Source organism: Nicotiana sylvestris, chromosome 4 (genome assembly GCF_000393655.2).
Source record: "Nicotiana sylvestris chromosome 4, ASM39365v2, whole genome shotgun sequence".
Lineage (NCBI taxonomy): Eukaryota > Viridiplantae > Streptophyta > Magnoliopsida > Solanales > Solanaceae > Nicotiana > Nicotiana sylvestris.
Window position 1 is genome coordinate 18,922,599 of NC_091060.1, and position 13,616 is coordinate 18,936,214.

At 37.2% G+C, this 13,616-nt stretch overlaps 1 protein-coding gene across 2 annotated transcripts; it reads right to left on the minus strand.

The window, feature by feature from the left end:
• Nucleotides 1–48: 48 nt before the first annotated feature.
• On the minus strand, nt 49–8,772 carry LOC104236215 (uncharacterized). Of its 2 annotated transcripts, none has more exons than XM_009790096.2 (12): nt 8,069–8,772; nt 7,548–7,664; nt 7,266–7,458; nt 6,936–7,102; nt 6,674–6,845; nt 5,361–5,422; nt 3,509–3,590; nt 3,258–3,315; nt 2,992–3,092; nt 1,780–1,863; nt 1,618–1,688; nt 49–558 (listed from the first exon to the last, which is right to left on the minus strand). In XM_009790096.2, the coding sequence occupies exons 1-12, from the start codon at nt 8,533–8,535 to the stop codon at nt 432–434; spliced, it is 1,701 nt and encodes a 566-aa protein (XP_009788398.1). In that variant the 5' UTR covers nt 8,536–8,772; the 3' UTR covers nt 49–431. The 2 variants fall into 2 exon arrangements, with proteins under 2 accessions (XP_009788398.1, XP_009788397.1); XM_009790095.2 differs by having other exon boundaries at nt 5,361–5,425; nt 8,069–8,653.
• Between the last annotated feature and the right edge of the window lie 4,844 nt (nt 8,773–13,616).

A 13,616-nucleotide genomic window follows, 5' to 3' on the forward strand; every position in this document is an offset into this window, starting at 1 on the left:
ATTTTATCTGCACAGTGAACCAATGATGAATGAAACATAGAGGAGCACTGAAAAATATGACAGGGCGTCCCCTGTATAGCCCTATCATACAGAGAGATTTAACAAAAATGAATATTTGGCTATACATGTGGAAAATAAGCGGCACTGCACTACAGGGTATCGGAGCCACCTTGTTATCCTCAAGATGATCTCTTTCTAGGGTGGGGTGTTTCTTTTACAATCTTATACCAGCAACAATTAAGGATTTTGTCAAACTATGAACCTCTCTCTCTCTCTCTCTCTCTCTCTCTCTCTCTCTCTCTCTCTCAGCACAAACATGTACCGGTAATTAGGTTACAGGAAAAAAAATGTTACATCTTTAAACTTGAGCAGAGTACAGAGGGGCTCGCTTCTACAGTATAATCCACATGGAAATTGGTCGTGATAATCTATCAGCTACTATTCTGAACTGTCTGTGACTGGCATCTCTCATCTGCTTCCTGGGAAGGACCGATCTTACGCAGAGACCGGTACTGCAACCGGACATTTTCTCCACTGTCAATAATCTTAAGCAAATACCTGCAGGAATTGAGAAGATCATTTTAGGGATCCCTAAACAAGGAGAACTTTTGAAGCATGACCAATGCATCTGTCTAAAAGTATTATTGTCGCAGATATCCAGCAAACCAGCCAAGGAACAAAACAGTTGTTTAACATATCATTGTGGCACCAAATAGTTGTTTAAAACATACTGCAAGGGAAATGGTATTAATCTCGTATGACACGGGAGGAATGAGAAAATTTGCAGGAACTAAATATCACTAGCAACTGAAATGTTTTAATGTATTAATCTCTTATGACAGCAAAGAAATGAGAGAATTTGCAAGAACTACACCATCACTAGCAACTGAAATACGACTCTTCAAAAAAAAAGCAACATCATTTTTTCAATATAATGCAACAACATGACAAGCTAATCGCTTTTATCTCAATTACTTGATAGATATAGAACAGACTAAGAGGTCGAGAAGTCTTCAGATAACACACATGCTTTCATGAAGAAAGATTCATTTTGTCACATTGGACTAAAAGCTCCTAAAAACTTGATTTTATTGAAAATTTTTAGATGATAATTGTCACTTGAATATTTCAATTTGACATACCAATACACACTTTTCCTGCAATAAGGTATATCTATTTCTTATTTTATTATAGATATGTGAATCGGACAAAATTGAATGACAGGATATGTCTGTAAACTTAAGTGGTTAACTATGAAACAAACATGGACCTTGAGTCCTTGATAGACTTACAATGATTCACAGATTACAACTAGCAAAATATATCCATAATGTCCATCATATTTATTCTAATGCAAGACACCATAAACTACAATTGGGACTTCCTTGCAGACCCAAAGACTACTTAAATGATGTCAAAATAATAGCTTAAGTTTTGAGCTGTCAAATTGGTTACTTCCTCTAAATAGGATGGCTCTTGCAGCAATATCACTTAGATTTCAGTAATTTAAGCTAAAACGCTGCACTGGATATTCCATGCAACAAGTGTAATGATCTAAATTGACATTCAAACTGCAGTAGGTACGCAAAATATTAAGGAAATGCCCCGGTAGCTAACCAGCCATTAAGACACTGTGACGTGATTACAGCTTCCTTTCCAACAAATTTATCTGGTGTCCTCCTATTTCCCTGCACAGTTTAGCATTCTCATTGCTGTAATTCGATGAATTCTTTCCTATAGCTTTGAAGAATTTAAAATGCAGAGTCACAAAGATCTCACCCTTATAACAACTTTCTCATTCACCGAGTATGGATACTGAACACCTTTATGGGGTCCATTTTCAGAAGGAACCTCTCCATTTTCCTGGAAGGTTTGAAGTAGTGAGGATTTTCTACAAATCATTAAGAAATTCAAATGTGAAACACTTATAGGTAAATGAAGCAAGAAATTTGAGATTTGCCCGAGACATCTCCATGCGGTACTCCAATGCATTAAGTTCAGCTTGCTAATGTGAAATATGATTTTATCTAACTATATGTTACACAGAGATGATAGATAGCAATTCAAATGACAAATTTCCAACCTCACAGGATCATTAATTATCAGAGATTCAATAATACTTTCAATCCACCTCCCTAAGGGGGAGCTCCGAAGATATGGGCAGTGTTGTGCCGGTGTTTCAGATTCCTAACCATTCCAGCACTAGCTTAACTGGGGAAAAGCATCCCCCTTCCCCAACAAAGGGGAACGCTACTCAAGGAACCTCCCAAGAATACGAGAACGACCTATCCTTAAGTTAGGTATGTGACATCTCTTATGAAGAAGTCAATTGTCGAAGAATATTATAATAGGTAAAAGCAACAGACATAGTAGGACTGGTGTCTAACCTAGAAAAACAGATTCGTGAGCAACAGTGTCCTAGTAGTTCAGCAGATTATTCAACTAATTGTGTGTCTTCTGTGGTTTCCCTTATTACCTAATCTAGAACAGAATTTAAATATGGATGAAGATCAATACCATTAATTCCAAACTTTTTTCTATGCCAGAAAAGGATTGCAAAAACTGCATTAGACTTGCTTTCTCAAAATCACCTATGAAATCTGTCAAAATCTACCAAAAATAAGTCCGTCAACTAAGTTTCTTTCTTTTCTTTTCTTTTCTATGAAAACTCCTTCAACAAAGTTTTGACTTTACCATTAAAAGAAAAAGATATAGATGAGAAAAGTACATATAGAGGAACGTGATGTCATTATACTATTTTCCAGGTACATATTCTACATCATCATTTTCGCTTGGTGATTTCAAAATACATAATCTTGCGTGCACTTGAGACGGAAAATTATCCAAAAATCGACTAGGATATATTAGTTGTGATGTCATTGCATAAAACCAGATTAAGATAGTTCCTTTACCAAAAAGCTGAAGACAATGAGTTCTAATTAGCAGTTTGGATGGAAAAAGCTGCAGCAAAATGGGAAGATCAAAGCTTACCCTATTGTCTCCCACTTCTTTTCGGCGCTTTCTAAGAGCTGCATTGTGGAAGAGTCTTCGATCATCCTCATGCTTCACCGCCGCAGCCGCAGCTCTTAGTACTAAAGATGAAATCCATATTGTAAATCAGATTGCAGAATCAATAAGAATAATCATCATAAATTTAATAAGAGTTTCCAGAATGGTAGAGTGCATAAGAAAATACAAATTAAAATAACAAGCCCGAAGGGAAAAAGATAGCGGGTAATAAATGAACATGAGCTCACCAAGGTTGGGAATTAAGGAACCACGCTCAATTTCCGCATTGCAGAGGGTACATCTTGCCTGCCATGAAGAGATGAATGTGATCATTCATCCAAGCAAGTGAAGACAACAGCATGAAACCAAAAAAGGAAAATGATTTCAAGCAAGAGTGGCTTTGTAATTAAGCAATTATGCCATTTCATAATCTCCACCTTCTAAGGAGAACAGAAAAATAGCTAGCTAAAACGAAGACAAAAATCATGCCAACTCCTACCATATCAATAACCCTTTTCAGCATTAGACCACCAAACGAATGTCCACATGAAACAAACATAGCATCTTCAAGGAATGCGCCACTGCAATGTTTCACATTGTAACAGCAAAGTTATCATATTTGGCAGATGAAATAAACAATATTCAATTTAACCATTCATATGTTAATATAGATAATGAACAGAGCAAGAAGAAGAAAGATAAAAGCTGGTGAAACAAACAAACAAGACACTACAACTATCAAGTTCAATTAATGAGGCCTACAAACTTTCTAGATCAAAAATTGATTGGAGAAGTTTATATTAACATGCTTAGTCCAACAGGAGCACACAGTGGTCATGCACTAGTTAACTAGTTTAAGAGCCAAAGAAGAGTAGGTAATGTAGCTTTTCTAGAGAACAAGATACTCCTACCTTTCCATAGGAAAACACAGATTCATGTTCCAAATTATTTATCTACTTCTTGTCCTTATTCAGGTTAAGTCTCAGTATAACAATTGTGGTGTGCAACAATGAGAATCAAATATGTGAAATTTGGGGATACAGGAATTGACATATTCTTTTTATGATCGAGTTCCTCACGGCCTCATCATGAGTGAAGCCACTAAAAATTTGCGAAAATAGCACTAAGATCATCTGAAGGCTTTTTGCAACATCTCACAACTAGTATGAGATATGTGTAGCCTGTAACCCTCAGTTCTGCACATTCTGCAACATGTAATAGCTCTAGCAATATACATGTTTTAAAAATAAAGCTTCACAATTGAAGATGCACCTTTCAATTGTTTCTTAAATTTTGCCAAAAGCATCATTTTGCTTTACTTAATATCCCTCTATTTTCAGATGGCAGAAGGAACTCACAAGTCACAACAGCTCAACAAATGGTGGTAGAGGTTTTCACTTATCTGCTTACTGTTTTTCCGTTCTTGGGGGTAATGGGTGTGAGCTGCAAGTAACTTGGACTTTGTTATACCTCTTTATTAACTCCACATGATCTAGAGTAACAAAGGTATCTGTAAATATTTCAACCATAAAATACTTTTCTATTGAACTAGCACAGCTCCATAGAGTCGTGCATGTTTGTTCAATAGCTCATAGCTCCTGTAACCAAATCGCTTTTTGTTATAAGAATACCATTTATAGAGGGCATTCCAACTCTTTAGATCATCTTAGTGGTTCTGTTTGCAAGTATAAGGCATCTACACGGTAATGTTATGTCTCTGTTAGGTTTACAGATGTCTAGCATTTTTTTCCTTCAAACATCCCCTATCCCTCTCTAGCCAGACTGTCCATATGATGCATGGAGGAATTGTCTTCCATATATTTCTTTTGTAAAATATAGATGTTCACAAAATTTGACAAGGGAGACTCTGTAATTAGCATGACAGAGATTATGGATTTCTTTAAGGGCAGAGATTATGGACTTGTTAGACTCTAATTTTTAGTGGAGAATAAGTCCTGATATTGTACTATCTACAGTACCCTCCTGGTACTGTTTATTACTAAAATGACTTTATCACATAAAAAACAAAAATAGTTATCTAGCATTATTTTCTTCCTTTTTATTTTTTATTTTTTTGATAATGTTGTCTAGCGTTATTTTTTGAATATTTTTGAAGAAATATAAACTTGAAAACTTCTGTTTAACCTTTAGTCAAACTAGGAAACTTTAGTAGACTAGAGAAGTGTTTGTTGAACTTCTTGCTATAAATGGAAGCAAAGGATGTCCATTTACTATGTTAAAAATTTGAGACTGAGCAAGTATAAGATTTTTTATTTACTCAAACAGTAAATATGCTGCTATATCTAACCAGAAAAGAAGGGGAAAAGTCCACAAGACAAAATAAAACTTACGATAAAGGATCCGAAAGAACACTTCTGAGTGATGGTTCCTTATTTAGATTGTCTCGAGTGACCTGCTGATCCAGACAAAGAATGAGATGTCTTCTTATGTTGTATGCAGATCAAGATATCCATTGTCCAATTCATGTGGTATGCAATGACCATAAAGAATATCTAACATCAAGTGCTTTTATTTGCATCACAAGGAAAAAAATTCACTTTTTTATGCAATTAAACACATGTTATGTACGGTACGGAAGAGTATATCCAACTGAAGCTTCATCCATATCAAAAGAGAAGGTTATCCCAGGCCTAGTATGTAAAGAAATAGACAAATTTAGAACTTATGAATTGATATTTCCTTTTTTAAGATTGTCTCGAGCCACATGTTTCTCTTGACCTCGAATGAGATGTCTTCTCTTCTCCTAGAATGAGATGTCTCTTCATGTTGAACTCAAATGAAGATATTCATCCTCCAGTTCATGTGGAATTGATCAGCAAACAAAGACTTCCAATCTTCCAGTGATTTATACCCATCACAAAATATATTTCAAATTTTCATCCGATTATTATCCAAGGAAGAATATTCGTCCAAATAAAGCTACACATGAAGCATACGGGAGTTTTTGCTGAGTGACTACACATGAAGCATGCTTAATACTAGAGGCTCATGTGTAATGAAGCTGTGAAGACAACTGTTTTTAAACTTCTTTGGGATGTACTGAGTAGCACTGTAAAAGAAACTTTTTGAGGATGGACTGGTTACAACATCATGAATGGGATGAACGAGCAGTGGATTATCATTCTTGTGGTATGCTTGGTGCTAGGGAGAGAAAGAACCAGCGGTGCTTTCAAAGGAAAGCCACACTTACAGTTGCTGAAAAAGTCCCATAATGTTCTAGCTCTCTGCTGGTGTAAATTAATAGATGCAGACGATGAACATAGTTTCAATGATGTCAGTAGTCAATTACAGGGAGAAAAATGATTGTTTAAGGGTGTTTTGCACTGACCAACACCATCTTATTGCTGGCTTTTGCCATGTTAAAGAGATATTTTGTGCACTGATCGGGAAAAAAAAGTTGATAAGAAAAAAAGGAAGAGATTTTGATTATGAGGCACTCGCATCTATATTGATTTTTTTTTACATTTAAAGCTTCATGCGGATGTAAATCCATAGCTTACTTCAAGTCCATCTAAATTGAAATTTACTCAGCACAAAACCAAAACAGACCCCACAGCATTAAAACTTAGCAGAAAAAGGCTTTTTGCTGTGCCATTAACTTCAAGAAAAACAATTTGATCATATGTAAAGAAATACTACTTACATAAGCATTATCAGTATTGCTAAGCATGTCTTCCTCGGCAGAAAGGTCATCCATAAACTGGCTTACAGAAATTGGCACGTAGCTCTGAGGAATAACATGACCAGCAGCTGCAATCGGAGAACAATCCAGTATCGCATTGCTCTGAGGTATAAGCCTAAACGCCAGTGATGTCCTACAAGATGTAGCTGTACAGCTCAGTAATTGAGTAAAACAGAAAATTCCCCTAGCAACAACTTAAAATCTCTACAACCAATGTCACTACCTTCCACCACAAGCAGTGCCCACATAGTTATCAGCTGCACCCCTGTATAAAGCTGCAGGACGAAGGCCGGCGGTAGCATGGCTGAGAGCCTTACCAGTAAGCAATAGTAAATCCCCAGGACTCAAGCCACTATCTGCTAGATACCAACGACCATTTGGATCACAAACCTAGGGATAAAGAAGAAACAAACAAGGAAAATGATTGATGGCACAAAGAATCCAGAAAAGAAGTGTTTTATAACGAGGAGTCAGAAAAGAAGTCATAATGTATTAGTTGGAAGCTATGCACAATCCAAAACTCAAACTAAAGATCTGGAATTAACAGGAATACCTGAAGACCAGAAGCATCAGATGAAATTAGTGTCAACAGCCCCTTCTCTACTTCACCATTTGTGACTTGCTTCCCTCCACCAATAGCTCCCTTCCCATTTTGAGAGGTGGTACTGGAGAAGGTTGCAACAAGAACGGACGAAGAGGCCTCATTAATGGGCAACGGATTATCATCAAGCAAGTGATCGAAAACACTGCAGAGCACGACGTGTTTGGTCAGAATCACATTTTAGACATAAAGAGGATTTGAATGATATGATAAAGCCTAAACAAAGTTCCTTACTCGCTTCGCAAACGAAGGTGCCTTGCGATTGCACTTAAAGAAGCACGAGCTGCCCTTCCCATGCAACGGAAAACTTCAGTCATGCATGGGGGAGAAGAGTCCATGTCTTCTAAAGGCCTAACACGAAAGAAGCTGATTATCAAATCTTTAATCCCATAAGGAAAAGCTTCTAACATCTAACCTTAAATTTGAGGAGAAGTTTGAGACTAACAAAATCAAACTAGACAGTCTTAGAAATAGCAAGAATGTACTCAAATTCAAATAGAGGAAACCTTTAAATCGTTGAGTTCAGCATAGGGGAACTGCTGAAATGTGTCGCAAGCTAACAGTCCATGGGTTTAGGTACTTTCTATCGTTTCGAGCAAGTAAAAATGGATATATTTTCTACAGTTTTCACTACATTGATTTTTAGATACATCATGGAGATCTCTCCTCGATATTCATATTCTTCCAACATTGTACTGACGGGGTATATAATTTAAACACAATTAAGAAGAATTACATTTGCTTCTAGTCTTTACCTTCCTGCCCTGTATATATAAACCCCACGACCACTCTTGCTACCAGTGCCGGCCCCACCATTCTGAGCTACCGCCCTCGTCTTAAAAAAATACCTGACTGACTCCAGACCACACCGTAGGACCGCCGTGCCTTCACTGCCGAGCTCAATCACGGCCGCGTTATGCCGCATAAGCGATCCTGAGAGGGCCTCCACGGCCCGCAAATAAGGCCCAACCGGAGCTCCATCGTAAGGTGCAATATCGGAGAGCTTAACTCGGGCCAAAGGCGGCAGCCCAAGTTCTACCCCAGGCGGCCCAATTACATGGTCCCGACCTAAAGAAAGTGGTGAAGGTGAAGGAAATTGAGTAGTAGCAGTGTTGGGGGATCTAAGAGTGGGTGGAGGAGTGGGATTGATTGGGTGTGGTGAGGGTGCAGTGGACTGATGGTGATGCTGATGGTGATGCTGATGCATCATGATCATAACCATCGATCATTTCCGTATGTGCAGAAGCACTGTGTGTGTGTGAGAGAGAGAGAGAGTTGAATTAGGGTTCATGTAGTTGGAAAGATGAATTTCGTAGCTGGAGAACTCTGGAAATGGGAAATTGTTGAGATTTGTTAAAGGAAAATTTGAGAGGTTTTTGGCTGCAGAAAACTTGAAATGGCTGACAGTGGTAAACAAGACGAAACTGTTCCTCTTTTGAGTTCTTTTTCCTTTCTTTTTTCCGCCTAATATTTAGTACCCGCATGCTATAAGTGGGCGTTTGGACATAAGAATCCTAAAATTTGAAATTTAGATTTGTGTTTGGACATTAATATAATTTTAGGTTATTTTTAAAGTTTTGTGAGTAATTTGAGCGAAAATTTTAAAAAATAATTTTTGGGAGTTTTTTAAATTTTTAAAAATTTACAAAATGCATCTTCAAGTGAAAATTAGAATTTTTATGAACAAACGCTGATTTAAAAAAGGTGAATTTTTTTTGAGAAAAGGGAAAAATTCTTATGTCCAAACGGGTTCTAAGAGTCCGTTTGGCCATAAAAAATTTCACTTTTTTTTTAATTTTTTTTACTTTTTTCGAAATTATTGTTTGACCATAAATTTGCAATTTTCACTTGAAGATGAATTTTGAAATTTCTCGAAAATTTAAAAAACTCCGAAAAGTTATTTTTCAAAATTTTCACTCAGATCACTCACAAAAATTAAAAAACAACCCAAAATTATATTTATGTCGAAACACAACTCTTATTTTTAAATATTATTTCCAGTTGAAAAAAAATTACTTTTTTCAGAATTTTACAATTCTTATGTCCAAACGCCCGCTAAATCCGAATTCAGGCTGAAAAGTCCCACAGATTGAGAATAGAGATTTTTTCTTTCCTATACCATACATGAAACCTTATTACCAAAAATGTGCATAGTTTCTAATTTACCCGCTCTGTCCACATTTTTTCTACAGTTATTATACCAATCATTAAATACTAATTAATAGTACCTGAATATTCATAATTTGTCGAGCTAAAATTGAGGAACATAATATTCTAAAAAGATTTGGCGTAAATCAGATCAAATCATATTCTTCCAGATATTCCTATTTAGGCGCGCTACAATTATGGAAGTAAATATTCTTCTAGATATTTTCCACCATTGATAGCCATTAAAAAGCTTGAAAGCTTTGAATTCAAATTTGGGTTTCCAAAAATCATTATTTGTTTGGATTGGGTGTTGTTGAAAATAATCGGGAATATGGTTTGGAGTTTATATCTCAATTTTGAAGGGTTTTGGTGAAGATTAGACTTGGTTTTGACTGAATTTCAGATTGAAACTCGGAGAAGAAGAAGAAGAAGAAGAAGACATATTGCAGAAATTGTAGATAAATTGTAGATTATTTGTATTCTGATTGTAGATGCATTATTTTCTGTTTTCACAAATAAAAAACGGCTAAAACTCCTACAAATCTTCTGAAAAAACGCAATTATGTCAAAAATCACAATTATGCTACAATTGGATAGGAATTGGGATATAAAAATTCAATGTACCCAGTTTGTAGATATTTTGTAGATAAATTATAGATTATTTGTATTCTGATTGCAGATGCTTTGTTTTCTGTTTTCACAAATAAAAAACGACTAAAACTTCTACAAATTTTCTACAAAAAACGCAATAACGTCGAAAATGCCAATTATGCTGCAATCGAATGGGAATTAGGATATTAAAATTCAATGTACCCAGTTTATAGATATTTTGTAGATAAATTGTAGATTATTTGTATTTTGATTGTAGATGCATTGTTTCTGTTTTCACAAATCCAAAACGACTAAAACTCCTACAAAATCTTCTGCAAAAAATACAATTATGTCGAAAATACCGATTATGTTACAACCCATATCCACATGTGTTAATTCATGCCATATATTAGTTAACATAAATCCAAGAAGGAATTATCTTTGAGATGATAAGTAGTCAATCTTATTGGTCTTAAGTGATACAAGAGTGTATAAGGGTGATTAACCAGTATTAGAAGTTAAACGAATCAAGGATGTTGTAACTCGTATTTTCAGGTAATCTAGCGGTGCTTAATACACTCAAGAGGTCATTTATTAAGGTATTTTAATCATATAATATCCGTATCATAAGTCTTGAAGTCAAACGAGTTATGAAACAAAAGTCGACAAAAGTTGTCGCAACTTAGGTTCATAATTTTACTTAAACATTAGGTCAAATGTTTCTAATCTTTTCTCATAATTTACAAGGAATTACGGGGTGATCTACCCACCAAATTAAAGATCTATGAGTCTAGTTTCCAACGCATTAAACCGTTCATCGATACGATCTCGGAGTAGAGAGATATTCGCGTTTTCGCGAGACTGCGCCAAGCACCTCTCTATGGGGCCCACTAAGTCGGTTTAAGATATTTGGACCTATATAGGATGACTCCAACCCGTTTTAAGTCATTTCTTTTCACTATTTTCAGACCTTAGAACCCTAGGAACATCCTCTCAAGGTTCTCTCAAGATTCAAGACCCAAAAAAGGGCAAACAACACAAATCAAGTGTCGGGAATTCCGTGGCGCTAGTAAGTCTCTTGTTCTTCTTGTTGTTGCTCATTTTTGTGTCGTTCCAGCTCGTGTGGGAGGTTGTTTTAAAGGGTTTATGTTCTGTAAATACTCCCTAATGTTCTTAATATCAATCCTAGGTGATTTCAAGCCTTCTAAAGTGATTCTAGTGCCGAAAAACACTAATTGATCGCTAGTTTCATTTTTTTGTTGTTGTGGCAGCATTGGAGGGATATTTCTTGGAAATTTAAGGTCAAATTGGAGTTGTTCTTTCTGTATAAAGGTAAGGAACCTCTTACTCTATATGTATTTAAGATTATCCAAGTTGCGGCTAAGCCATTGAAGCTAGAACTTGTGAGATATATATCGAAAGGCTTGGTAGTAATGTTATTGTTTTGTGGACTGTTTTGCGTTGTTGTTGGGCTGCATATTTTACTACTATCTTGTGGAGTTTTGGAGGAGGAAGGGTGTGGAGAAACACCATATATATGTAGGGTTATGGGCTGATAGTTATTCGTAACATTTCCAGGTTGTTTGACACGACTACGGTGGTCGTCGTATGTATGGAGTGATTAGGCTGTGTGTGGACTATTTTGGGAGGCTCAATATGTTTATTATTGATGTTGTTTGGGCTGTTTGGTGACTGTTTTGAATGGTGTGAGGTCATATATATAGGGGAGGTGCTGTCCGTTTCATCGTAAAATAGGTTGTGGTCGATACATAATAGTTATGACGCTTAAATGATAACGATAGTATCGTTTCTCTTATTGTAGACTAAGGAGTTTTGACAATTGCATAGCTTGAGATTGGGGCAGTATATACAAGGTATGTGAGGCTATCCCTTTCCTTCTTTTGCACGACTCCGATTGTACATAATGTAATGAACGAGCTTCCAAGATACTCTACTCTTAGAAGCTAGCAGTACTTACATTGTTTTCCCTCTTATGGAACGATTGATGTTAATGTTACTTCTCTTATTCTTATGTTATCAATGTTGTTCGTACTTCCTAAATCTTATAAGGTTCATAGTGAAGAGTTAGTCCTAATAACGTGTATAGAGGATACCGACCTTACGTCACTCCGAAAGGTTTAGAATGTGATTCCATGAGTCGAGCATGCATTATATATATGTATCTATTTTACTCTACCGAGCCACGCTATAGTTGGCCGGGTACGGCACCTATTGTGCAACCACTGATCAGTTGGGTTTTACCGAGCTCCACGTGGCCGGGTACGATTCTACCGAGCCTATTATGGCCGGGTACGATATGATGATGATGATGCCCACAGAGGCGAATGCTTTAAAGGTTTATGTATTTATACATATGTATCATGCATTTCATGTAAGTAGCCCTCAGAGGTACTAAGATGTTACAGGTTGTATATTCTCTATCCTTGCTTACATTACTGATCGCATTTATGGTTCCTTGCCTTACATACTCAGTACTTTATTCGTACTGACGTCCTTTTATTTGTGGACGCTGCATGTCGTGCTGCAGGTCCTGATAGACAGGCAGGTGCAGCTCCCCCACCACAGTAGACTGTCCAGTTCAGCGGTGATTGACGAGATCCCTTCTCCGGACTTGCCTTGGTCTTGGTATGCAATTTTTGTTATAGACATTATGGGTATGTCGGGGCCCTGTTCCGGCTATGTTGCAACACTTATGTTCTGTTAGAGGCTCATAGACAGGTGTCGTCTCATGTATAGTTTGGTATGCCTTGTCGGCTAGTTTTTGTTGTATAGTCTTTCATAGTAGCGAGGTAGCTCATACCTTATACGTAGTTTCTTGATTGTCTGGTCATCCCCTGCTATGTATGTTCATGCCGTCATATTTTATTGCTGGTTGTCCATGATCTAGGTCTACCATTTATATTGATCTCGTCAGCCTTAAAAGATAATAATGAAGGTTAGATGAAATGTACGTTGGTGCTCGGCAAGTGTGGTCGGGTGCTAGTCATGGCCCTTCAGTTTGGGTCGTGACAAACTTGGTATCAGAGCAAGTCTGTCCTAGGGGTTGTCTATGAGCCGTGTCTAGTAGAGTCTTGATTATGGATGTGTAGCGCGCCACATTTATAATCAGGAGGCTACATGACATCTAGGGTTGTTACCTTCTTCCTGAATCTAGATCGTGCGTAGAGTTGAGTCGTAAGTGTTCGTCTCTAATATTCACCTTGTTTTTTCAGTGATGCCTTCGACTAGGAAGCAAACGATTAGTAGACGGCTTGATACAGCAGCGGGAGAGGGTACCAGTCAGGTGCCCCAAGTCAGAGCAGGACAAAGTGAGGCTCAAAGTGAGATGCCCTCTCATACCTCATCTACTCCATCTCCTCCAGAGGATATTAGAAGGCACCCAGCGCCTCCAGTTCCTCCGTCTGGCACTCCAGACCAGGATATGCGGAGTGCTTTGCAGTTATTGACTAGCTTGGTAGCTGCTCAGGATCAGAGGCAGAATACAGGTGCTGCTGAGAAACCAGTTAGTACAAGAGTTCGTGATTTTATTAATTTAGACCCTCC

What these genes read in the sequence shown, in the direction of transcription:
- LOC104236215 (XM_009790095.2), bottom strand. Translation starts at nt 8,535, where the DNA reads ATGGTTATGATCATGATGCATCAGCATCACCATCAGCATCACCATCAG. An exon ending in CACCTTCGTTTGCGAAGCGA is followed by an intron (nt 7,459 to 7,547) that starts GTAAGGAACTTT and finishes CGTGCTCTGCAG; the next exon opens with TGTTTTCGATCACTTGCTTG. An exon ending in CTGATGCTTCTGGTCTTCAG is followed by an intron (nt 7,103 to 7,265) that starts GTATTCCTGTTA and finishes CTTTATCCCTAG; the next exon opens with GTTTGTGATCCAAATGGTCG.